This window comes from Peromyscus eremicus, chromosome 1 (assembly GCF_949786415.1).
Source record: "Peromyscus eremicus chromosome 1, PerEre_H2_v1, whole genome shotgun sequence".
Taxonomy (NCBI): domain Eukaryota; kingdom Metazoa; phylum Chordata; class Mammalia; order Rodentia; family Cricetidae; genus Peromyscus; species Peromyscus eremicus.
In genome coordinates, this window is record NC_081416.1 from 98,665,006 (window position 1) to 98,692,754 (window position 27,749).

The 27,749-nt window shown below is 44.3% G+C and overlaps 1 protein-coding gene across 1 annotated transcript; it reads left to right on the plus strand.

Annotated features, from left to right (window-relative positions):
• The first annotated feature begins 5,187 nt into the window (after positions 1 to 5,187).
• LOC131913139 (T-cell ecto-ADP-ribosyltransferase 2-like) lies at positions 5,188 to 8,081 on the plus strand. The gene is made up of 3 exons (XM_059265607.1): positions 5,188 to 5,238; positions 5,681 to 6,410; positions 8,017 to 8,081. Exons 1-3 carry the CDS (start codon positions 5,188 to 5,190, stop codon positions 8,079 to 8,081), a joined length of 846 nt encoding a protein of 281 aa, XP_059121590.1.
• Positions 8,082 to 27,749: the final 19,668 nt, after the last annotated feature.

Below are 27,749 nucleotides of genomic sequence, written 5' to 3' on the forward strand. Positions count from 1 at the left end.
CCCATCTATGACCTGCTGGAGTGTGAGAATGGACTGGGGCTGCAGAGCCATGGCCACATGGTCTACATGACCAGGGGCAACAGTGTGTGGGCAGTTTGTGTGGGGATCCAGTGATGGTGTGCTGGAGGCCAAGGGAAAGCTGTTTGGTCAAAAGAGTATACTGCATGATATACAGCAGCTCCCAATGCCAGTGAGATGAATGAAGAGACCATGGAGAGGCAAAGACAGAGGGCAGTGTTTAGTTTAGTTTTTGTTTGTTTGTTTTTTTGTTTAATTTTTGTTTTTTTTTTTACTTTTTCTTGTTTGCTTGTTTTTTTCTGTTGGTTAATTTGTTTTTTTAATTGAAATTGATATTTTATCTGTATATTTTTATTTTTTACTATTTTATTTATTTAATTACTTTTAAATATTTTTTAATCTTTATCTTATTTTTATTATTTCTTTTTTAGTTTCCTTTTGGAGGAACATTACAAGAGTGAGGGGTGGTTGTGGAGATTCTGGGAAATTCTTGAGATTGGGGTCCACAAGGTGAAATTCCCTAAGAATCAATTAAAAAAAAAAAGCTTGGTCACCTCTCTTCACCTTTTCCTGATTCCTCTTTAGCGCTCAGGTGATTTGTTGGTAGTTTTGTTTGGTTTCAGGGTTCTCACTATGTAGACCTACCTGGTCTCAAATTCACACAGATCCCTCTGTCTCGGGCTTCCAAATTCTGGGATTAAAGAAGTGAGCCACCACAACAGGCTTTCATGTAATTTGTAAAATTGGTGTGTAGGGCAAAGTTCAACCAACTTCTACTTTCTCCAGTATCTAGCACCCCCTCTGTCTGTCTGTCTGTCTGTCTCTCTCACACACACACATAACACACACACACACACACACACACACACGCACGCACGCACGCACGCATGCACGCACGCACGCACACACCCCAATCAGTCCTGTGGAGAACAATAGAAAGGTCCTAGCTCATTTTGGTACAGACAAAGGAAAAGATACAGGATGGGGATGCAGTTTGGTTGGTAGAGTGATTGCCGAGCCGCACCAGGTCCTGGGTTCTATTTTTGTACAAATAAATCTAGTTTTGTGGAAAGAGAATCAGGAGTTCATGTCACCCTCAGCTACACAGCCAGGAGAGGCCAATCCGGGCTAATGGAACCTTGTCTCAAAAACAAAAAACAAAACAAAAAATTAAAAAAGATAGAGAATAGAAACGGTATAGTATAGCAGATAATCCACAGATCCTGATAAAGGAACTATTTATTTAAAAATTATACTGGGGAGAACAACTCACTGAACAGAATAGGCCCTGGAAGGCTGATGTCCTGCCCCACACTGCTCCTGCCACCTGAGTCAATCCACACCATCCAAGCCCACAGTGAAGAGAAAGGACCAAACATGCGTGCCCCTCAGCTTAAGCTAGCCCCAAGGCCACACCTTAGGGGCTGGTACTTCAAGGTCATAGGTGGAACAGGTACCCACTACAGTATACTAACAAAGTACAACATACCTAACTTAAGTAGTTCATAAACTCGCTGGCTTCCTTTCAAATCTAATCTGAAACTGAAAGTGTATTGTCCACAGGATAAAAGGCCACAGCACTGCCTTCTGCAACACTTGCTTTTAGAAGAGGCCAGAGACCCAGCCACCAAAGACCTGCTCAGGTACCTGACAACTCTGAACTCTGTCCTCTGAAGGGAAAGGCCTCTAAAGTTGAGGGGACCCTGAGAACAATCTGAGAGCTGCAGTGGGTTTAGCCATGTGTGCGGGGGTGTCTATGACTCAGGGTTAAAGCCAGAAGGTCAGTTCTGGGCAAGAAATAGCCCATGTAGGGTGATGGAGGCAGATATAAATAAAGAAAGGACAGACATGAGGCTATAATATTTCTAGAGACTTAAAAATATAATGCAGGACTACACAATTTACCCCCCAAGTCCTGTAGAAAGCAACTGGCATCTGTGTACATAGTCTCTTATGTATATAGACTTTTACCTTCATGTACTTCCTGGGTTTTCAGGACAGAACAGGGATATGTATAATTAATCCCATTTTCTTCCCAGCTCCATGCAAACATTAGTTTCTATCCTCTTCTTTGCTTTACTTATCCACTTTTAATTTAAAAGTTTTAAAAGATGTGTTTTTACTGTAAAAACCGCACCAGGTCTCCTGCATGTTGGAAACATACGCTATTCTTTTCTTTAATTCAGGATCATAGAGTTTGAATGCAGATAAAAAGCAGGATGGAAGGAGAGTGGGAGGAGTGAGGAAAGAAGGGATAGGGATGAAGGAGAAGAGAGAGAGATGAAAGTTTTTATTGAGGCTCAAGGTGTTAGCTACATTGATATCTGGGGGAAATTTTAATTGGCAGGCACAAGTTCCAGAAGTTCATACCGGGGCTGAAGAGACTCAAGTTGTGTATCTCCAGTCTATGTGGGTTGTGAGGGGCATCGGTGCCAATAAGGCACAGCTAGGCTGTCCTTAGCTGTCCCACAGGGAAGTAGACACCAGTCCTGTGAAAAGCAAACATCTGGATCAACCACATGAGGTACTAGGGAGAGGAGGAGAGAATTGGAAGTTTACTCCAGGCTGGCTGAGCCATGCCTCCTGAATGAGAAAGTCCTTCTGCTGACCCACTAACCCTACAGGATTGCTTTCTCCTGGCACCTCCATCTGGAATTTGTCAGACTTCCTGACTTCAGAACAGAGCTTTGAAGCCTAAGTTTTAAGACAAGAAAAGGGGTGGTTCTAGCTGAGGCTGGAGAAAGAGCTAGAATATGGAGATGTGCATTGTGTAAAGAGGCTTCACTGTCCAGCTGGGTGTAGCTCAGTGAAAGGTGTTGGCCTGGCATGCACAATATTCTGGGTTCAGTCCTCAGCACCGATTAATTGGAATCTTATGCTAAATAGTACTTCCCCCATAAGAAAATTTTGAGCTGGAGAAATGGCTCAGTGGTTAGAACAAGTACTTTCTCTTGCTGTGGGATCAGAGTTCAGTTCCATCACCCATGTCAGACAGCTCACAAGTGCCTGTAACTCCAGCGCCAGAGGATCTGATACTCTGACCTCAGAGGGCATCTGCACTCATGTGCACATACCGACCAACTCCAGGACATGCATGCATACACGTTACTAAAAAGAAGAAAAAGAAAGCTTCTTTTAAAAAGCAAATTGTGTCAAAATTAACAAAGGAACTCCTTAGAAATACTAAATACTCCAATTTGAGCTGGAGTCCAGAAGTCTGTTTGGTGACAAGTTTCCAGGGAACTCCTGATACAACCAAACTTCAGGAACCATTTTGAATAACTAGCCAAATCCTAAGTGGCTCCAGGGTGTACTTAAGGCAAAAGTAAATCACCTGTGTTTCTATTTCTGGGCAGAGCTTAATTTTACCTTTTTTGTGTCTTCAGAGTCCATCCTAAACTGGCCTGGGCCGCCAGATGCCCCTGTGCCCATCTCCCAAGGGCTGGGATTATAGGTGTGTGCTTCAATAACTGGTTGTCTAAGAGGACTTTAAGAATTTAGGGAGGCTATCTTATGTAGCTGACTATAGTTATTTAACAATAATCTATAATTTTTGAAAGTTGAGGATGTACAGAAGGTGGGAACCTTCACTGCAGTGCTGAACTCCTAGGTCTGTTGTTTCTACAGTGTCCCCTAAAGGCTCAGGGCAGGAGAAGCCAAGCTGTGGAGGAGTTGGGAGTCCAAGCCTTCCCAAGAGCAACTAGTCAGCCACAGCATGCAGCTCCATTCTGCCATTCTCAAGGTGTGGGGAGAGGATTATCTTGCCAGAATAAGTCAAAATTCTGTGGACAGTAACACAACAGCTTAGATAAGTGTGGGGAAGAGTTTTCATGAATTTCTAAAAGCCATAGGCAGGAATGAATGGATGGGTCCACACCAATGGGGTGACCTTCCTTCTCATTCCTTCACTTGCTATTCATTGTATACTTCTTTCCTTTTTATTTTTCTTTTCTCTTTTTTTTTGTGTGTGTGAGTACATGCACATGTGTGGGCATATTTACTTGTGTGGGCACATGTACATGTATGGGTACATGCTCATGGGTGGGCACATGCATGTGGAAGTCAGAGGACAATGTCTGGTGTTATTCCTCAGGCACTGTCCACCATTTTTGTAATGACAGTATCTCTCACAGGCCTGGGAAACACACCAAGCAGACTGGTCTGGCTGTCCAGTGAGTCTTGGGGATCTCAGGGACCCATCTCTGTCCACCTCCTGGTGCTAAATACAAGTGCATGTCATCACACCTGCTTTTCCATGGGTTCTTGGGATCAAACTCAGGTCTATGTTTGCAAGGCAAGTCCTTTACTCACTGAGCTTTCTTATATTGTGTTTATTACTATCACAAAATGCTTGATGCTGGAAAGTTTATAAAGTAAAGGTGCTTACTCAGTTCACAGTCTGACAACTGGAAAGTCTTAATATCATGAAAGTGCTGGCTGGTTAGGGTTTTCCTGGCTGAATCACAATATTCTCTATCACAATGTCAGGGAAGCCATTGCCATGTGTAGAAGGGAATACATGGCAAGAGAGGAAGCTAGAGAGGTTCTGGGGCCAGACTGGCTCTTGCAGGAACTGTGTAGGATTCCAAGGGCTGAAATGATCTCTTCTGGTGGTGATGTCCTCCAGGACCTGGTCACTTCCCAGTAGACCTCACCTCGTAAAGGTTTCACTATCTTCATATGGCCACACTGGAGATCTTTGAAGAACAATCGTATTTAAATCATAGAACACAGTGAATACTGACACCATTAAAAGACATTCAGAGGTAAATGTAAGCCACATGCTAATCAAATATGGAGAAGTTAAGTATCTGTACAAGTAAAACATCAAGGCCTAAGACACATCTGCTAAAATATGACCTGATTCTCTTGGCAACATACACGATACATAGCTCTGTGTGTTACCAGGATTGATTGATTATAGGTCCTTATTGGGGAGAGAGGATGTCAGTCACCTCACTTCTGGAAAGAGACCCAAACAGAGCTGTTAACAGTGTCCTGATAAGCCATCCTGGGATTGGTGTGAGCAGGAAGGAGCCTGGACCTGCAGATGTAAAATAGAGATTCAGTCATTGAGGCAGAGCAGATCCATCAACAGACTGTTACAATACTGTGTGTACCCCTCTTTCACTGTCTTATATTTCCTTGTAGCTGTTTTTGAACTTGAAGATGACATCAAAAGTTCACATGTTCCTCCTGATTTGGTTATTAAGCCAGCAGGTAATATTCTTGTTGACCTTGCTTTCTCCTGCCCACATCTTGGTGATATTACAGTTCCCAGGGTTCAGTATGCAGTTAGAGGGTGGCAGACAGCACAAATCTTGAAAAGGTAGTATCAGTAAGGATAAGGTTGTATGGGGATGAATATGAGCAACATACAGTGATATACGTGTATGAAAATGTCATGATGAGGCCTGTTATTTTGTATACTGGCTAGTCATTAGAAGAAAAAACTGTAGAATCTGTAAATACTAAACAATCAGAAATCAGCCTTGCCTTTCTGCACCGCTTATAACATAATGAGATTGTGTCCATGTATGTGCCATGTGTGAGGTTGGAGTATGTGACATCTCATGCTGTCGGCTCCAGACAGCACCCAGCACATGCTGATAACTTAGCAATTTTATTGAGTAACAAAGAACCTACTTCTTCTCTCTTTCAGGTGACAGGCCAAAATGAGTCTTTCGACCTGGACATGGCTCCCAATGCATTTGATGATCAGTATGAGGGCTGTGTTGAAGACATGGAGAGAAAAGCACCCCAGCTGTTACAAGAAGACTTCAACATGAATGGGCAATTAAAACTTGAGTGGGAAAAGGCAGAGCAACGATGGAAGGAGATAAAAAACACAACGAGCACTCCCAAAGGTTTCCAAGATTCCCACGGAACGGCTTTAGTGGCCTACACTGGGAACATCCATGAAGATTTTAACAGAGCTGTTAGAGAATTCAAGAAAAATCCCGGTGACTTCCATTACAAGGCCTTCCATTACTACTTAACAAGAGCCCTTCAGCTTCTGAGTAACCAGAGTTGTCACTCAGTTTATCGAGGCACCAGGAACAAGTTTCATTACAGTGGGGAGGACTCTGTGCGGTTTGGGCAGTTTGCTTCCTCATCTTTGGTAGAGAGAGTAGCTCTTGGTGGCTTTGGTGGTGCTAGTGGGACACTGTTTACCATCAGAACCTGCTTGGGGGCTGACATTAGTGAATTTTCCTACTATCCTAAACAAGAGGAGGTGTTAATTCCAGGCTATGAAGTATATCACAATGTCACCATAACAGAAAGTGGAAAGGGATATGACACAATTTCTCTGCACTCCCCCCAAATAAAGAAAAGCAACTTTAATTGCTTCTACAGTGGTTCTACCGACAAGAGTCATTTCAGCAGCTCAGGTGAGTCTAGGTCTGTGTTAGAGGTAGAGCTGGTGGGGGACATCATGAAATGGAAGAGGGGGTGCTCCCTACCAGAAGACAGCTGGTAAACCATGTATGTGGGGAGAGTGCCCAGAATGATGAAGGGTAGCATTGGTAAAGCCAGGGGGCACATACCTCAGTGATGGTGTATCAGAAATGGTTGAACACAGTGAGGGACTTCAGGAAAATGCTATTACCAGGTCCAGCCCTGTGAGGAGTGAGAAGTGCCATCAGCGGGTATTTATTCATTCTTTCAAACCAAAGCTTCCCCGTGTTTGGGGGTCTCTATGGCTGTATATCCATCATTCCTTGTGGCCTGGGTTCTCTCTTCATCCCTTGACCACATTTGTCATTCTATGCAAGCAAAGACACCACCAATTTTAGTTTAGTAACTACTTTCTAAGGCATAGTTCAAGTATCACTTATCATAGAAATCCTTCCTTAATGCTTCCAGAGAAAATTACTGTACCATGTTTTCTGGTCATCCTCAATGGTAATCTGGTCCAAACATCACTAGCTCTGTGAATCTTGTCAAGTTATCTAATGTCTGTGCCCCTGTTTTCCCATTTGAATGATAAAGACCCAAATGACAAATATTCTAGTAGTATTGCTTTGAGAATTAAGAGAGAGGCATTCAAGACATATGATTGGCATGTAGATATCAATCCACAAATGCCTTTATTTTTAAATATGAGGAAACATATACACATCTCAATCATCTGATCCAAATTCATGCTGGATTGGATCTCAACATTCACAGGAAAATCATTTGCTTACAGTCTAGAGACCTTGTCTCCTATGCCCACCTCTCAGGATCTGCACAGTGTCTGGATTACTTACTTATATCCAGGCTCCACTAAATGTTGATCCAGGAAGTTAAGTTTGAGTGAGAGGCCAGGGAGAACCTGAAATGAGCTACAGTTAGACTACTGAGTACAGAGCAATCTTAGATCTAATCAGCTCTGACACTCTAGGGGTTCTGGAAACATGGGAAGTCTTTGGAGAAGGAAGTGGAACTACAGGAAGTGATCATAGGGGCTTCATGTTTTTGCATAGAGGAATTTGAATTTATATCAAGCACAAGGAAAGCATGACCCCTCCCAAGGTCCACAGTCCAGCCAGATAGATGCTGCCCATTTGGGCCAAATGGTTGATGTCCAGGCAGGCTGAGACCCACAGGTAGGTTCTAGTCCACACCAGCTGGCATAGAAGGAATACACATTGATGCAGCTATAGACTTTCAGAAGGTTCAGACCCAGAAACCTCCTTCTGGGCAAAGAAGGAAAAGCCTGTTGGGCTCCCTAGAAATCCAGGAAGACTCTGGATAGGAAAGGCTTTTTAACCCAGTCAGTGTCTTAGAGCACAGGAACCTGGAAGTGGTGGGGATCCATCAGTTTGCTCACATCCTGGTACTTGAGAACTTTAGGAATCCTGAGGAAGCCAGAAGAGTCTAGCCAGGCATGCTGGCCCCCTAGAGCCTACTCTCTTGGGATTTGAGCTGGGTGCAAAGTACTGAATGTTTAGGGGAGCTATCCCTGTCTTGAGATTTCCCACATGAAACCTTCCTTTATCTTCCCATCTACAGCAACCCTGCTGCTTGTGGTGCTACCTGGTCTCCTGGTCCAGCTGCTGCCTCTTGGTGAGCTGTAGCCCTCTCCTGCCTGCAGTTCATGGGTCTGAGTGTTGAAGGTCGGCCCCGGGGCAAGAACTTGGTGGTTCTCTAAGGTCTGTGATAGAATGAAGGGTGTGATCATTTTGGGGGAGATCTACTTTAGTGTTCATGACTTCCATAGACACCCAAAAAGCCTGCTGGTTCTGTGGTTGGAATTATATGCTCTGATTTCAAATTTACTACCCCTTGACACTTTGCTATGATCAAAAAGCAATGTTTGTCTGCATGGTCAGCTGTAACAGTTTTAAACTATGCAATATTTGATTAATGTTATAATCTAGCAAAATAAACCATTTCTAACCACACCTTGGTTTATATGACTTTGTATTTCTATAGGCTGTATTATTTCTTTGAGAATCTCTCCTAAGGGATGAGGTCTATTGCTCACATGTCCACAGCTGAGAAAGTTTATCTTGTACATTTCTCACAGATAATCCTGTAGGACAAATTGTGTGGACCATAGATGTAAGAGCTGACCTAGATAAAGTCCATTGCTTACTCTACCCCATCAGAAATACAGCCAGCTACTGAGATCTGTCAGCCTATTTCAATAACTCTGATCATCTCTGAGGACATGGATAAGCACATTAATTTTTAAAACGGTATTATTACTATATTGCCTGGTGTGTGTGTGTGTGTGCATGTGTGTGTGTATGTGTGTGTGTTCATGCCTTGAAATGTGTTTAAGGGTCAGAGGGCAACTCTGTGGCATCGACTTTTGCCTTCCACCTTATACAGGGTCCAGGGATCAAACTCAGGTTGTCAGTTTCACACATCAAGCATTGCTGAGCCATCTCAGCAACCCAGATGGGCCCATTTTGCGGCATATATTGATCAGGATGTCTGTGTCCTGTACTCACCCTGAGTGAGTTTAGCCCTTGTGTATAAAGCTTCCCTTACTCCTCCTCCTCATCCTCCCTGCCTGAAGACAATCGTGTCTTTTACTGCCTGTAAGCAACAACAAATATTTAATTGGTACAAATGCAAACAAAATTATCGCTAGAGGGCTATTTGTGGTGGTGCACGCCTTTATTTACAGCACTCAGGAGGCCTAGGCAGGTGAATGATGTGAGTTTGAGGTCAGTCAAAGATACATAGTGAGACCTGTCTCAGGAAAGAAAGAAAGAAAAAAAGAAAGAAAGAAAGGAAGGTAGGAAGGAAGGAAGGAAGGAAAAGATATTGTCAGAGTGGTCGACCAATGACTGGTCCAGATTGAGAACTATGCCCTGAAAGGGAGCTCACACCTGACAAGGCCTGGAGGGCCTGGACCCAGAGGGAGAATGACCCAGAGGTCTAGGATAGAACCAAACACAATTGGCAAAAAAGGTCAATGAAATGATTCCTAATGATATTCCGCTATACTCCAGTGCCTAGTCCAATTGTCATCAGAGAGGCTTCATCCAGCAACTGCTGGAAACAGATGCAGACCCACAGCCAAACACTAGGTGGAGCTTAGGGAATCCTGCAGAACAGTGGGAGGAAGGATTATAGGAGCCAGGGGCGGGCAGAGGGGTCAAGGACACCAGAAGAAAACTTGAAGACTGAACCACCAATCAGGGGGCCTGCATGGGACTGGCCTAGGCCCTCTGCATATACGTTACAGTTGTGTAGCTTGGTCTTCTTGTTGAACTCCTAACAGTGGCAGCAGAGGCTGTCTCTGACTCTGTTGCCTGCTTTTGGGTCCCTTTCCTCCTATGGGGTTGCCTGGTCTAGCCTTAACACAAGGGGAGGTACAGAGTCTTACTGCAACTTGATATACCATGGCTAGTTGATATCCATGGGAGACCTACCCTTTTCTGAAGAGAAAGGGAGGAGGAGGAGTGGAGAAAGGGGTGGGGAGCTAGGAGCAGAGGAGGGAGGGCAAACTGTGGTAGGGATGTAACAAAACAAAACAAAACAAAAACATTGGGGATATGGTCAAGAAAATAAACCATGCAGGCAGACAGGAAGTGTATGGCAGGTGCTGTGGGATGTTCTGTATGGCAAATGTGTTGCTAATTAGTCAATAAATAAAACACTGATTGGCCATTGGCTAGGCAGGAAGTGTAGGCGGGACAAGGAGGAGAATAAAGCTGGGAAGTGGAAGGCTGAGTCAGAGAGACACTGCCAGCTGCCGCCGGGACAAGCAGCATGTGAAGATGCCTGTAAGCCACGAGCCATGTGGCAAGGTATAGATTAATGGAAATGGATTAATTTAAGATATAAGCACAGTTAGCAAGAAGCCTGCCACAGCCATACAGTTTGTAATCAATATAAGTCCCTGTGTTTACTTGGTCGGGTCTGAGCGGCTGTGGGACTGGCAGGTGAGAGAGATTTGCCCTGACTGTGGACCAGGCAGGAAAACTCTAGCTACAGGCAGGGGTGGCCCTCGAAACTCATGGTGGAAAAGCAGAGTCAATAAACGGAGTGAGAACAATTGGCTCTCAGATCCCCTGCTAAATAAAATTCATGGGAAACCATCATTTGGAACCATGCTCTGGCTCTTTCTAGCCTCTGAATCCAACTCCCTAGTCTCAGTAGATAGAACACTCATTCTGTTGTGTGGGATGAGATGGTGCCTGACTTTGGAGTGGCTACTAAAAAGCTAATTTGATCTCAAAACTAAATTTGGAATCTCTTTGTTTTTCAAGACACTGTACATAAGAGTTATCCCAAAGAAATTAAAGGCTTAAGTGTGAAAAATTATTACAAAAATTCAGGAGACTATTTAGCAACAGAGGAGAAGGGGGAAGCTTATTTCGTCTCCATGCCTAAAGACCACCCCGGGGCTCTGCTCATAGCCATCCCTGGATGCAGGATGCTGGGCACGAACACAGAACATCCTCCCACAATTACCAAGGCAGGATAAGGGAATGCTCGGAGCTGTGACTGGATGGCTGGGTCTTACTGCTCAGATGTGATACTATCTATCACCTTTGTGCACAGTTCAAAGCAAGCTGCCCAGCTATCTCCAACTTCAAAAAACACTTCCGAGGTTCCTGGAAGGACAAAAAAGAGAGAAAATTTATAACAAACCCAACGATTTGAGAAATATTTAATACCAAATAAAAAAAATCAAAGATAAAGAGAACTGTGTGATTATAAAAATGTTGTATTAATTAGTTTTCTCATTGCGGTGATCAAACAGTCAACAGGAGCAAGTTAAGGGAAGGAGGACTCACTTCGGCTCACATTTCAGGGCACTGAGTCCATCAAGAGCCAGGCCTAGTGGTGCCGGCCTTTAATCCCAGCAGGAAGCTGAGGCAGACGGATCTCTGAGGTCAAGACCACCCTGGTCTACATAGAGATATCCAGGACAGCCAGAGCTACACAAAGGGACCATGTGTGAAAAAAAACAAAAAACAAAAAACAAAAAAAAACCCAAAAATTCCTTCAAGTGGGCTTAGCCTGTAGTAGTCGATACCTGGAGCAAGCATTTCATCCAGGGCACAGACTGGGACCAGGGAGCTTCAGCCTGAAGCAAGGCCAAGCTATAACTCTTGGTAGGCCATCTACACCCCATGTTCCCAAAGCCCCCTACATCCTCCCCAACCAGTGCTGCCAGCTGGGGACCAGGTGTTCAAACACATGATCCTGTCAGGGAGGGGGAGACTTTCACACTCAAACTATAGCAAACATGAATAGTAAAGTGAACTGGGTACTTACTGCATATCAGGCACTGACTGACGAGCACCTTACATGTTTACAGATTTAATTCTAAGGTGGGGCATCTGCCACCCGCTGATAACCTGAGTTGGATCTGAAGGACCCATATGGCAGAGGGAAAGCGCTGTCTCCTGCAGTTTGTCCTCTGACCTCCACACACTTGCCACAGCGCATGTACCCACACACATACACCCACAAGAATTTTTTTCATAATAACCTCATCAGGCAAGTTCTACTGAAGTAGGCTAAAATGACAGGCGAGCTGAAGGAGAGGGGACACAGGAAAAGAGCCTCCTTTGGGTCTGGCTTAAGTCTCACGTTGGCTAAGAGTCAAGAAGTTCTCCACACGACTGACCAAACTGCTTACAAAGAACAATACCCCTTTCTCAAAGAAGATCTCAAATTCCAAGTTATGAACCGTGTTTATGATCAACATGCATCTCAGCTTCCCTGTGACCTACTATAGTAAGAATTCCTTTGAGCTTATTGGACATATGTTTATATCTTACTCCTTTCTTATTAGGGATGTATACAATGTACCTTATAGACTATCTTACACTCTCATGTAGGAAAGAAAACTTACTTAGATAAAAATATGTAGGTGCTGGGGGATGGCTCAGGTGGCAATGTGCTTGCCACACAAGTGTGAGGACCTGCGTTTGGATTCCCAGCATCTGTGTAAAAAGTCGGGCATGGCAGCTTGTGCCTATAATCCCAGGGCTGAGCCAGCAGAGAGAAGAGAAGCCCTGATGTTTGCTAGTGTTGTCAAACAGGTGAACTGCAGGTTCAGCGGAGACTCAGTCTCAGAAAACAGTGTGGAGAGTGATTGATGGCATCGCAAGCTCCAGTGGTAGCTTTGTGGAATGAATCAGTGACGAGAACCTCAAAGAATTTATATGTGGACTCTCCAACCCTGTAAGAATTCTGGGCTCTCAAAGGCCCCTAGCGGTGCCCAGCCCTCTCCTCAGTAACAGACTGAAGACATCATACACACCAGCTGTTTCATGATGAACAGGCTTACCATAGTTACATACTTAGGAACTGTATTTTGGGCCCACCAGGGCAGACAAGTCTCCTGCTTGGCCTTGTATTTCAGCCTGCACATGTTATCCCACTGGGTGATGTGGGAAATCCTGCACAGCCCAGAGAACTGGTATTACTGCCAGCAGAAGACCCTCATAAGAAAGTAATATCACATCGACTACTTCCACAGCTCCTGGATGATTTTGTATGCACCTGTCTTGGCTCACCTGGTGGCTGCAGCCAGACAGAATGGAAAATCAGCCACATTTCCTTTTATGGTGTTACCGTGTCCTGATTAAGTAAAAAAATCTCTATTCCAATGTAATGGTTTATTTAACGTTCTCCCTTTAGAAGACTTTATTGTGCCATTCTAGCACCCAGAGCTTGTGATGGCATCATCTCTACTCCAACAGGCTCAGGGAGACCCAACCCTCCAGCCCCAAAGCCTGTGGCACATGTGGCCTCTCTCTTGGGTTGGCTCCAATTAGTACCTGTGGCTTTTCTCAGCAGTATTCCATGTTTTGGCCATCTCTAGGATCCTAGGAGCTCTACTGCAACTTAGGCTTTACCTTCACGGCTTCATACACGACCAACCAGGAGCTTCATGCAGGCACTCTAACATGTCTATACATTTCTTGGTCTCTGCAGCTTTCTGGAACCTTAGTGTAAGCCTTCATGACCCCATAACTCTTGCATTTTGCATGTCTTCAGATCTAGCACCATGTAGACAATCGTGGTAGTTTGAATGAGAATGGCTGCCATAGGCTCATATGTTTGAGTACTTAGTCCACAATTGGTAGAACTGTTTGGGAAGGATTAGGAGGTGTGGCCTTGTTGGAGGAAGTGAGTCACTGCAGGTAGGCTTTGATGTTTCAAAAGCCCATGCTATTCTCAGTCCCCCTGCCACTTTGTGTGTGTGTGTGTGTGTGTGTGTGTGTGTGTGTGTGTGTGTGTGTGTGTGCACATATGCCTCACAGTTCTTGTCTTAAGATGTGAGCTCTCAGCCGGGCGGTGGTGGCGCACGCCTTTAATCCCAGCACTCGGTAGGCAGAGCCAGGCGGATCTCTGTGAGTTCGAGGCCAGCCTGGGCTACCAAGTGAGTTCCAGAAAAGGCGCAAAGCTACACAGAGAAACCCTGTCTCGAAAAACCAAAAAAAAAAAAAAAAAAAAAAAAAAAGATGTGAGCTCTCAGCTACTCTTCCAGTGCCTCCATGCCTGCACGTCTGCTGCTGTGCTCCCCACCAAAACTGTCATGGGTTAACCCTCTGAAATGTAAGTCCTAATAAACTCTTTCTTCTATAAGTTGTCTTGGTCATAGCATCTCATCACAGAAGTAAAAAGGTAACTAAGATAACAACAGACAGATTAAGACTGAATTTGCCACCAGTACACCTGGGTCTTTAGCTTACAGAGAGTAGGCTGGAGCCAGTTCCCATAATAAATCCATTTCTGGCACCGGATCAAGAGGTAGCCTGGATCCTTTGTAACACAGCATCAGTGGTCTCAGTGTCTTTGAAGCAGAACCTGGAAAAAATACACTCCTAGGTGGTTCTGCTCAGAAGATGCAGTGGAGAATCTCGTTCTCCCATCACTTCCTTTTCAAGTGAAAGTTTTTCAAATGAGCTTTCAGTGCTACACCCTGCATCTCTTAGCAGATCCAGTCATACCTTCCAGCCACTTTTCTTACTGGCCCAGTACAAATTCTGTGGTTTCACTTTGATGGTGCTAATTAATCTCTTTAATAATTACAGATGCTTTGTCTGCACTACATAGGTAGCACCTCTAAACTCATCAAGACTAGTTTCTTGGCCCAAATGTACATTTTCATACCTTCTGCTCTCTATCACTGTAAATCTAACTAAGTGCAATTATCAGTAACCATGTCACAGCCTGGGTGTTACATTGTAGTTGCAAGTTTTCCTGTGTCCTGCCTGGTCCACAGTTGCTCAAACCCAAATAAACACACAGAGGCTTATATTAATTACAGACTGTATGGCCATTAGCTCAGGCTTATTATTGACTAGCTCTTACATTTAAATTAACCCATAATTCTTATCTATGTTTAGCCATGTGGCTTGGTACCTTTTCTCAGTTCTGCCTTGTCATCTTGCTTCCTCTGTGTCTGGCTGGTGACTCCTGACTCAGTCTTCCTCTTCTCAGAAGTCTCCTTATCTGCTTATCCTGCCTATACTTCCTGCTTGGCTACTGGCCAATCAGCATTTTATTTATCAACCAGTCAGAGCAACATACATTCACAGCATACACAGAACGACATTCTACAGCATCATACTGTTCTGCAATTTCCGACCAGCAAATGACTTAGTCCATTAGTCTTGAATACATCCTCAGAATTCTTTAGGGAACAAGCAGAATGCGTCAGATTCTTTGCCAGACTATAATATGAATGGCCTCTAGTCTAAGTCCCAACAGAGTCCTTGTTCCCTCTGAAATCCTGAGAGATCAGTCATAGTTGCAGCCTTTCTTTCCACACTCTGGTCTTCCACACGCTCACCAGAATTGCTCATGAAGCTTTGCTTACACCATGCCAGGGACTCTTTAATCTGCATCTCCAATTCTTCCACATCCCTCCCCCAAATCAGTTCCTAAGACCTGTAAGCCTCAGGTTTAATTACAGCATACCCACATTTTTCTATATTAGTTACTTTTCTTGTGACCAACCATCTGATAAGCAACTTAAGAGAAGCTAGACTTATTCTGGCTCACACTTGAGTGCAATGCTTCATGGCAGCAGAGGCACAGAGGAGGGAGTGGCTGTGTCCATGTCAGAGGAAATATGAGACTGCTTGCTTTTGTGTGAGCGGATCCAGAAGTAGAGAGTAGACAGGAACAAGGGTTGAACTGTACACTGCAAGGCCTGCCACCCCGGTAACCAATTTCCTCCAACTAGGCTCCACTCCTAAAGATTCCATGTGCTCCCTCTCCCCCAACAGCACCCCCAGAGTTCAAACACATGAGCCTATGGGAACATTTTATATCCAAGCCATAACAACATTGCTCTGAGACTGATCATGTGGGAAGAGTCCTGGTCTTTGTTTTTCAGTGTATACCATTCACAAGAGCTGTGGATGGCCAGCTGGCCACCCCAGTCTAGTTTCCAGGCAAACCCTAAGGGGTTCATCATTTTTATAATTCCATTGTGAAGTTGCACTACTGCCTCTGATTGTACATGATGAGAGGCACAAAGGCAACTAATAATAGATAAGGGTGATCTGAGCTTAAAAATAAACCTTCAGAAAACTTTTTGAACTCTGCCAGCAGACAGTGCATCAACACTTACACTGTACAAGCTTCAAATGTGCATCTGCATATTAAAATGTGTTTGGGCAGCCAACACTTCCCTTGACAAAAGCAACGAGAATAATGTGTGCAAAATTATTCTTCTGGGCTAGGGGGAGGTTTGGGTATTTCTCCTTATCTTGTTTGTTTTTTCCCACATTATAGCCTTAAAATATATATATATATTATATATATATATAATATATATATATATATATATAACAGTATTGTTAAGTTCTGATAACTCCAGCACACTTCACACATGTTAAACTCCCCTGAAAGTCTTTTGTTTCTATGGGAGCAGAACTGGGGTCTATATATACAGGGTGGATTATTTATTTTTCTGTTGTTGTGATAAAATACCATAAAGTACCAGAAGGGAGAAAGTTTATTTTCGGCTTCCAGTTCCAGAGGGTAAAGTCCATAAAGGGAGGGAAGGCATGCCCAGAGGTGACCTGAGTGGGAGGCTGAGAGATGACATTTCAACTGCATTTAAGAAGCTGAGAGAGCAAACTAAAAGTGGGGCTGGCTGTCAACTCTTGAAGCCCACCCCCAGTGACGTACTTCCTCCAGCAAACTTGCATGCCCTAAAAAGTTCCATAACCTCCCCAAACAACCCTGCAAACTGGGGACTGTGTGTTCTAATACACTCGCCTGTGGGAGACATTTCTCGTTCAAGTCACCACACAGGTATCTTGATGCTACCAACTAATTATTTTGAGAGCACTAAAAGATGGCTTTAGGGGGAAAGTCTGGCCTGCCTCTGAAGGTTCTAAGTGCAGGGCCTACTCTTGAAGTCAGAGAACATATGAAAGAGATACTAAAGAACGTTGGTTGATTATCAATGGTGTTGAAGTGTGTGAGACCAGTAAATGGCTACAGCTTACTCAGTAGTTAATCAGAGTACTAGGATTTTATGGTAGCTATGGAAGAAGGTAACACAAGTATAATGAGAAACTGTAACCCTTCATGGGTTTCTTAGTTTCTTTAAATTACCATAAGAAGGTGCATTGACCTGGGAGGATTATAAATAAGAACTGGGCATGGGGACACAGCTCCATCAAACACTTGCCACACCAACACAAGGGCCTGGGTTTGAGCATTAAAAAGCCAGGGATGGGGCTGGAGAGGTGGCTCAGCAGTAAAGAGCACTTGTTCTTGCAGAGGACCTGTGTCAGGTTCCCAGTACCACCATGGTGGCTCACAACCACCCGTAAATCCAGTTCCAGGGAAACAGATTTCCTCTTCTGACCACTGCAGGTACCCGGCACACACGTAGAGCACAAAACACACACAGGCAAACGCTATACAAGTAAAATAAATAAATCCAAAAGGGAGGGGGGAAAGCCAGAGATGATGGCACAGCCTTAAAATCCCAGTGTTGAGGACATGGAGACAGGACATCCCTGGGGTTTGCTGCCAGCCAGCTGAGCTTAATCAGAGAGCCCTAGCCCACAGAGACTCTGTCTCAAAAACCAAGGTTGACTGACCCTGCAGAGCAGGGTCCAAAGCTGACCCCCAGCATGCACACACGCCACCACCACCACCCCAGGAGAGAAAGAGAAGGAGAACTGTTAAAAATGAAGAAACAGCTGGGCAGTGAGTGGTGTTGAATGCTTTTAATCCCAGCACTCGGGAGGCAGAGCCAGGCGGATCTCTGTAAGTTCAAGGCCAGCCTGGGCTACAGAGTGAGTTCCAGGAAAGGCGCAAAGCGACACAGAGAAACCTTGACTCAAAAAACCATAAATAAATAAGTAAATAAATAAATAAAAATTTAATGGATATTCTCAAGCATGTTACAAAAAGAGTTTATGACACACGGCTTAGTTTTACCCTTTTAATTTAAAAGTTTCGAAGACCAAAAGTGTTATACATAGAAAATTCAATACATGGGTCAGAAACCTGTCTGGGATTATGTAGGGTTTTTGTTTGTTTTGTTAGTTTGTTTCTTGCTTTTTTCTTTTATTTTCTTTCTTTTTTCTTTTTTTCTTTTTTTTTTTTTTTTTTTGAGACTGAGTCTTGCTATGTAGCTTGACTAGCCTGGAACTCACTATGTAGACCAGGCTAGCCTCACAGAGATGGACTTACCTCTGCCTCCCCAGTGTTGGGATTAAAGGCACAAACCACCATGCCTGGAGATTGTGTAGTTTTTATGTACTTACTTTTCTTTTGATTTTTATTTCTTTAAAAGTCTCCAAGTAATTAGGAATAACTTATTGTCTTAAAGTCTCATCATTTATGAGATTTTAGAAATTTTAGAAAAAAAACTATTAAATCAATCATTTTGATTATGAGGGTTTTTTTCCCCTGTAGTACTGGGGACTGAACCTGGGGCATCATGCATGTAGCTATGATAATAGGAGAATCTAAAAGAAATATAGTGACAAAACTATCTACTGCAGGTGGGATGCTACAGACATGTAGTACTGAACAACATGAAAGAGCCAGTTTATAAAATATTGATTCCTCAGAATAATTCAGCTAGTTGCATTCACAGTCTCTTGAATGTCAGTACAAGAAATAAAAAATAACCAGGGAATTCGGATATTTCACTTCATTTGGCTTTTTCAAACATTAAAATTTTAAACTCAACATCCTTCAGGAACTAAAATACCACATTTACATTTTTGTTTCTACTGTGTGGGAGGAAGACCCATAGTCATCTTTTAACTAAAATTCGTGGTGCATTTTCATCAAAGCTTTTGCTTTAATGAAGGCTACTAAATGCACATGCACTAGCCTTTAATTTCTTTGTTGTTTTTAATTTTTTCCCACTTCATGTCTGTCGCTTTGAGAGCTCACCGGCTAAATCCCAATTGATGAAAGTGCATTGTTGGGAAACACCCAGAGGACCAGGAGACAATTAAGCAGAACTCCATCTGATAAAGGGCATGCTTGGGCAAGATTTGATGACTTTTTATTATTTTTCTTTTCCTTCTCTTCCTCAAGCTTCAAAACAGAGCAAATCTAAACCAGCAGCTGATTTTGAAGTGGATCTGCTCCACGCAGCCCACTCTCGCTGTGAGGGCTTCTGTTACACAAGTTTAAAATATCTCTCAACTGGGATGGATTGCAGGAGATGCATATTCATACTTGAACACGCTCTTCCTCCTCAATATGAGCATTTTGGGGTACCCACAAAGCTAGAATTCTGCTAAGGTTCTTGGTCAAACAAAACCAACATCCAAACGACAGTAGCGCCCAAGGGTGGAGTTAGAGTTGCTGAACCCACGGTAATAAAAAGCCCACACCACGGAACAGGGTGGCGAAAGTCCTTGCCCTGTACCATAGGGAAAGCTTATATAATTAAAATACCAGATGACCACTCAGCAGAAGCCAACCTTTCTCCGTTAGAATTAAAACAACTGAATTGATACCGGTTTTGCTTTAGAAAAAAATGAAGTAAAAGCTTTTGAAGAATAGACTGGCTGGTGTGTGTGTTTGGGAGAAGGTGGCATAGTTTCCACTCACGGAGTCTTTTTGCGTATGGGTTAGAAAATGTTCTTTTGAATCCAGAGAGTCAAGCACCTGGCGATGCCTAGGGGCTTAGGGACTTGCTCCCCTGGCATGTAGGGCAGTGGAGCCAGCGCTTAGCATTTCCAGTCTGCGGTGAGCACTTATAGCCACCAGGGGGCGCAGTGCATATTTAACAAAGCCTTTCAGAGTGCGGACATCTTTCAAGCAGGATCTAAAACTTCATGCAGAAGAACCTTGCTTCCCAGGGCTTGCGAGGGAAGTGGGTTACCAAGACAAAGGGAGAGGAACGTATTCTTGGGGTCAGGAAACTAATAAGTTGAAGAACGACATCGGTGCTATGCAGACAATGTCATTTACCTATAGATTCTCCAGATACTTAAAACAGGGTCCCGATAATGTAAAACAGGAACTCCAGAGGGGAAATGAGACACCTTGGGGATTCCCAACAGAATTCAAATTGAAGACTGCAGAATCTCTACACATTCAATAATTTATGGACGGGGTCAGATGTCATGTGCCTGGGCAGCAAAAGGAAGTCCTATAATCCACAGACTTGGAAGAAGCATCTGGCTGAGGCTGCACACAGTCCACTTGACAGCATGGCTCTAGGGCTTCTTTATATTTATTTTAAAGAGTAGAGCTGGCCCTCCATAACTGTGGCTTCCAGATCTGTGGATCCAAGTATAATAGCAGATTGAAAATATCCAGAACACACACACACACACACACACACACACACAATACCCAGGGGGGAAAATGTGTTTCCAGTAGGCATGTACAGAATTTGATTTTGTTGTTGCTGTTATTATTATTATTATTATTATTATTATTATTATTATTATTATTATTTCCTAACCAGAACACACATACACACACACACACACACACACACACACACACACACACACACAATACCCAGGGGGAAAAAATGTGTTTCCAGTAGGCATGTACAGAATTTGATTTTGTTGTTGCTGTTATTATTATTATTATTCCCTAACCAATACAGGCTAATGATGATTTCTATAGCATTTACACTGTATGAGTCATTGTAAATAGTCTAGAGATGAGTAAAGTACACAGTGGTTATATGCAAATACTATTCAATTTATAGAATGGACTTAAGCGTCTTTGGATTTCTATGTCCAAGGTGGATCCTAGAACCTTGGATACTGAGGGACAACTGTAATAGAATGTGTGTGTGTGTGTGTGTGTGTGTGTGTGTGTGTACATTCATGCATGGGTACCATAGCACTCATGTGGAGGTCAAAGGGCAATGTAATGTGTCAGTCATCACCTATTTCTTACCTTATTTGAAACAGTTTCTTGTTGGTCCCTGCTATGCGTGTCTGCCTAGTTGGCCTTTGAGCTTCTGGGGATCCTCTTGCCTCTACCTCCATAAGTGAGTGCTGGGACTAGACTCCTGTTTTGTGTCTAGTTTTACATAGACTTGGGTCCTCACGCCCATGCCAAAAGCATTCTCTCCAAAGCAAGCACTTTACCTACTTTGTTTTATTTTTGAGACGGGGGGTCGTTATGTAGACCAGGCTGGAACTTGATGTGTAGACCAGGCTCGCCTAACCTGGAACTTGATATGTAGACCAGGCTGGCACTTACGGAGATTTGCCTACTTCTGCCATTGGAATTCTGGGAATAAAAGTGTGCACCATCATGCCTGACTATACCAGAATTTTTTAATCCTTGATTAGAAGTCTTTGTACTGAAAGGTTTCTCAATATTTCTATACTACCGATTTTTTCTTTTCTTTTTTCTTTTTTTGGTTTTTCCGAGACAGGGTTTCTCTGTGTAGCTTTGCGCCTTTTCCCGGAACTCACTTGGTAGCCCAGGCTGGCCTCGAACTCACAGAGATCCGCCTGGCTCTGCCTCCCAAGTGCTGGGATTAAAGGCGTGTGCCACCACCGCCCGGCTATACTACCGATTTTTGACCTGACTATATTTACATATTATTAGGGCTGATCTGCATATTTGTTTTATAAACAGGCTAGGACCTTGAAGCTATTCAACCAAAGATAATTTTTCTTTTTCTATCCAAAAGCATTAAGAAAGGGCTTAGATTTGAAAGAACAGTGCTTAAATTACTATTAATGGCAGTTTGTTTTTCAAGATTATTTACCTGCATAATATTTTATTTTGTTCTTATGAAGATGTGAAATTTACCTTTTACTCCAAGGTTTTTAACTCAACAGAGCAGCTTCTCCCTTTTCACTTGCAAGCTGTTTTTTTTTTTTTCTAAATAGAAAACTGTTAAAAGATTCATCCTTTTGAAGACTAATTTCTTTAATCTTTTAAAATGTATTAACATAAATTACAGAGTACAATTTGCAGCTCACGTTTCTTTGTAAACGTGGCGTTTTGCTATGTGATTTTCTTTTATTGTTCCCTCAGCCTGAATCATTTTCACGCTTTAAGGATCAGAGGTACAGCTTCCTTCCGAAGGCTCCCCTGCCCCCATCACTTTACCCACACCCCCACCCTGCCCCAGGGAGACATAAAGTCCCTTTATCTTCGATTTACTGAGCTCTTACTGGTCTCTTGGAACCACTCTAAGTGGGAAATCCATAGAGGCCAGGAGTCACAGCAGCCTACAAGCCTACAGAGGAGGCCGAATTAATTACAAGCTATCTTTGATATCAAATACATTCCTCCCCACCTGTGGCCTATCCGGACCAGTCCTCCAGAAACAAGCTCAAATACCTATTGGCGTTCTAGAATCACCTTGGATTCTGTACTTCTAAGTCCTTTGGTTCAGGTCCATTCAAATCCAGTGGGCTTTTATATAGGATGGGATTTCTCAGTTAAGCAAAAGCAATTATTGTAATATTGATCGATATAAAATTTAAGCAGTAGCATTTTTCCCTAGAAAAGGAAAGAAAAAAATTCTTGCATATATTCAATAAAGGGGTGAGTCACAATTTCCCCGAACAGTCATATACATATTTATCCTCTAGAGGGCGTGAGTTTCTTGTGTCTAGTGAAAAACATGAGTCCATAGTTTTGCTTCTTGGGGCCTCTGGGGGAAATTGATTTAGCTGGGCCTTAATTGGAAAACACACACACACACACACACACACACACACACACACACACACACACACTCCAACGTCTAATCAGATAACATTATAACCCAGAAATTAGTTTGCAGTCATTCCAGAGGACAGAGACACAAAGTTCATTCAACCTGCTGATGACTGGTGGCCTCACAGTGAAGACGCCACTGCTGAGCTCTGGGCTCACCCAGGAGCAGCTAGCCAAGCCTCAGACAGAAAACAGCACCAAGCTCTTCACCGCCGGGGCTGTGTAGATGGTCTTGTTCAGCTGCTCTGGGAAGCGCCCGTACGGGGTTGTACCGAATGTTAGAAATATTTCAGAAAGAGGCAGGCACTCCGTGATGACTCAAACGGACTGCTTGTCATTGCCTGGGTTCCCTTGAAAACAGCCTGAGTCCAGAAGTCACCACCACGAAGATTTACTTAGTAGGCGATGTCAGGGTGCAGGAACGAGGAACGCTCACGCTGACCAGCTGTCCCTGTTTGTAGGACACTGGGAGGTTTTCTAAGAGGTGAGACTTTTCGTGATAAAAACCCAAGATGTCCCAAGTAGATTTGAGAGGAGTGGTCACTGGTGAGTTGCCGGACCCAGAAGAAGGGAAGCCACCTCAAGGCGGGATTTCTGGTTTGGTTTAATCCCATAGTACAGAGTGTAGAATTGTTCAAACATGGGGTGGGAGAGGTGAGCTGTTGGCTCCCATGCTCCCATGATGATACTGCTTGGAACGTTAACTCCTCCCACATCTAGGGCTTGGGCTCCCCCTGAGGGCCTGTGGACCTCCATAGGCATTCTCCACTGAGGCATCAGAGACACTGGGTGGAAGGAGGGAAGCCGCTCAGGGGAGGAGCCGCGCTGTGGGTTCTGCCTGTGCCGCTCTGTTTGCTGTGGTAATGGCCTGTGTGACAGCTAGACTCACAGATGTGAGGAGGCATCCAAGACGGGGCCCACGCAAGAAGACTGATTCTGGCAGCTTCGCTTGGCTTGTATATGGATTCAGCAGGAGATCATAACCTCTGCTTTTCGCTTCCAACTAGTTTATTAACTTAACTGAGCTAAAATGATCTTGTTTTAAATAAGAAATCCAACCCAAAAAATAGTTTTACTTCACTTGGTATATAGTGGAAGAAACTGTGTTAATAATCTCTCCTGGCTAAAAAGAGAAAAGTTACAAGCCCTCGTACCTTTCCCCCAAACTGAGGTGTGGATTTAGATGTCATCACCAGTGTAAAACAGAGTGTGAGGAACAACCTAATTTGCTGAATTTTTAATAATTAAAAAGCCAGTGTGGTGGCACATTCCTTTAATCCCAGCACTTGGCAGGCACATCCCTTTGGGTGAGAAGTCAGTCAGGTTTACAAACAAGTTCAGGGCCAGCCAAGGTTACATGGTGAACAGGATTACAGCCTGCCTAAGAAAAGTTGGGGAGTTTGTTAGTTCTAACATTGGAACCCGCATAAAGAAGGAAGGATAAAATCTACTGGACAAAATTGTCCTCTAACCTCCACATTTGAGCTGTGGCATGCATGCATACACACACACACACACACACACACACACACACACACACACTCATCATCATCATAAATTTTTAGATTTATTGGGGGGTTTTATTTTTGTGAGTGTTTTGTCCTCAGGTCTGTATGTCTGCCATGGGCATGCCGGGTACCCTCAGAGGTCAGAAGAGGTTGTCAGAGGGCATCAATTCCCTGGAAATGGAGGTAGGATGTTATCAGACATCACTTGGTTGCTAGGACCCAGCCCAGGGCATCTGCAAGAATAGCAAGTGCTCTAACTGCTGAGCCATCTGTCCAGCCCCAATAATATTTCAAAGTTTATCACGTGCCGCAACACCTTGGTTAAGTCCCACCAATGTGCCTTGCAAAGATCCTTTCTGGACTTCATATTGCGAGGATGATTTAGATGCATTGTTTGCTTTCATGGTTCTTTTAAACCTTTTATGGCAGAAAAAATTTAAAATATACAAAAATAGAACGGTATCGTGCAACCTCTTTTTAATCTTTCTGTTGTGCAAAATTTTAGAAGTAAACAAAACTAGAGAGAATAATGGAATGTACCCCTTGTACCAACCGTGACCATCCAGCTCGGGTCATCCTTTTCCATCTCCCTCAGTGAGGAAGATAAGCTGTAGCAACCAAGAGAAAGCCTGTTTATACGCTTTCAAACAAAAGCGCTATTAGCCCCTGATTGCATAATACATAGACCTGCAGTCCAGGGCTCTGTGGAATGGAATAATGTCTTCAGAAATTCAGCTGCCTCTGTCATTTTATTCTTCTGTCTTCAGAATGTGAGTGCAAAATGGCTGCCAAGCCTCCCGAAACCTGTATCCTTGTTCCAGTAAGGAGGGAGGCAGAGATGGACACGCGTCCTGCCTTGGGTTTCCTCTGAAAACCTTTCCTTGGAGTTTTATACATTTATTCACATCTCCCCGGCTAGGACCTGGGCACTGGGTCTCTATTTGCTGCAAGTGGATATGGGAGCCTGGGGACACAGCCACCCTGAATAATATCCAGGTCTGGTCAGGAAGAAGGGGGCTCTGCCCTTACACCCCACCTTCCTCTGTGCTTCCAACGCCCTCCCCTCCCACAATCCCTCAGGTTATCACTTTATTTAACAAATATTCACTGAGCATTCCCAAGGCCAGGTCCGGGGTCTCCAGAGAGAAATAAAAAGTCATTTTTACTTTTAAAGAGGTCCTGGTCTAACTTGTAGCTGGAAGCCAATCCATAATATCTAAACTCGATCAAGCCAGAGTCACACAAACACATTATTTAAAGATGTAGATGAAACCCCTTGAAGATATAAAACTGGAATTGTTCAAAGGGCTTGGTTGCCCTTGGAGACTAGACTGGGGGCAGGGAGGTGCAGAATGGAGGATTGTGGGTAGCATTACTCATTACATGTACTTCTGTGATTGGTACCAATGTAGGTAATAGTTTTGCTTGTGTGTGGGGTGGTGGTAGTTGGGGGTGGTGTGTGTGTGTGTGTGTGTGTGTGTGTGTGTGTGTGTGTGTGTTGGGGGTGGAGTTACCATGTGCCTGCATGATTTTCATAAAATGTATTTTTCTAATTCCAAAAAGGAGTATTTCGGTAAACATCTTACACAAAGAGTTTTCACCATTTTTGGTTATGTTTTCTTGATAAATTCTAAGAACTTCTGTGTAAAGACTGCTGCTACAAATTGAACAGTTTAAGTGGACTGGCACGTGGAAACCACCAGGCACATCGCAGGCACTCAGCACACATTAGTGAGAAACAAATTAATCACCCAGCGTTTTGTCCAGACTCCAACCCCTTCCCCAGGGTTTCGGCAAAGAAGTGCCGTTCTCTCCGTGACGCTCCTCTGGGTCTTTTGTGAGCACAAGCAAGGCTGGCTGCAGACAGCTTTGTGCCAATGTCAATTCAGGTTTTTGGCAGTGTACTTTGGGGATGGATTCCTAGAAATGGGTAAATGTGTAATTTTGCTAGCTCTTGCCTTGTTCCCCTCCTGTGGGGACCATGCCTTTCCCCCCTCCCTTCAGCAGTGTGTGAGCTTGTGTTTCCCTCACAGTCTCACTGTGACAGGTTAAGTCCAACCACGGGAGGTCAAGAGTGGGCCTGATGCCTCTCTCTTCTATTCCTCTTCCCTCTTCTTCACTCCCCCACCTCTTTCTTCCCCTCCCCTCCCTTCCCCTCCCCTCCTCTTCTTTCCCCTCTCCTTTCTCCCCTCCCCTCTCCTCTCTCCCCTCCCTTCTCCTCTCTTCTCTCCTCTCTCCTCCTCTCCCCTCCCCTCTTCTCTCCTCTCCCCTCCCCTCTCCCTTTCTCTCTCCCCTCCCCTCTCCTGTCCTCTCCTTTTTTATTTCCCCATCACTCCACTTGGATGGAACCCAGGGCCTTGAATACTCCAGGCTGGCTGCTCTGCTACTAAACTACATCCCCAGCCAGAACCAGTCTTGATGAGATTTGAATTTCCATTTCTCTCATCAGTACCCGTCACTCCCCTAAGCCACTGCCCACCTTGAATTTCCTTCACTCCCAGACAGCAGCTCAGCCCATCCAGCTGCTTGTCCCTTACTCCTGGAGGATCTGCATGTCCCGCTGCTTCGTCCTTCCCAGACCTCAGCAGCCCCTTCAAGCTGTTGCTAAACGACCCTCTGAGCTGCCTACCTTCCCACTCTGCCCACCCCAGCCTTGGCTACCTCCTCCTTCTGTTTATACCCTACCAGCAAAACCAGTCCATCCTGCCCCTGAACCACTACCCCAAAGCGTGTAAGAAGCAACTCTTCCTCAGGTGGGTGGAGCCTTCCTGTGTCACTTTATGAAGGAGCTCTCCCTTCCTGGGGACCGGGACTTCTCCATCCATCGGAGCCTGAGTTGTAGGAGCCTGAAGCAACACTAACTTCCACAAATGGGTCGATGTACATGGCAATGAGAGGATCTACCTCTCCTTCCATTTTCTGGTTGCTGATCCTCCATATTCAAAATTATGGAGACAGCATTCTTCAAACCCTCCAGGGCAGGGTAGCACCGTGACTCCTCAGGCTCTTACCTTCTCTGTCCTTTCCAGGTGACATTCATCATAGATTAGTGCATTAGAGAAAGGTTCACAACCACACTTGCGGCTGTTTGCTCCTCAGAGGATCTCCCTCCCATCTTGCCTGGGGCTACAATGGAGCCGTGGTCTATTTTCCTCTCCCATCAACCTACAGGTGCGCCTGCATATGAGCATCAGGCCTAACGTTCTCTTCCTCTATCCTCTGGTTAGAGGGTGCCCCAGGGGTCTGTGTGGGCTGCAGGGGAGGGGTTGTGACCCCCAGGGGTCTGTGTGGGCTGCAGGGGAGGGGGTGCGACCCCCTGCTGTGTGGCTCATTTATGCTCCATCCTAGATGTGCCCATTTCCATCATGTGACGGGTCGCTACTGTACACTCACGACCTCATCACGACTTGACAGCTTTAGTAATATCCTGCTCATGAGAGACAACCGCAATTTCATAATTACTCGATGTCTGCCCCACAGTCAGTCTCTGTGACGGCTCAGCAGCTGTCAGCAGCTGCTTTGGTCCTGGCGGTTTGTTGTTGTTCTTAATTTTGAGACAGGGTCTCATGATGCAGGCCTTGGCTGGGCTGGAATTCACTTTAT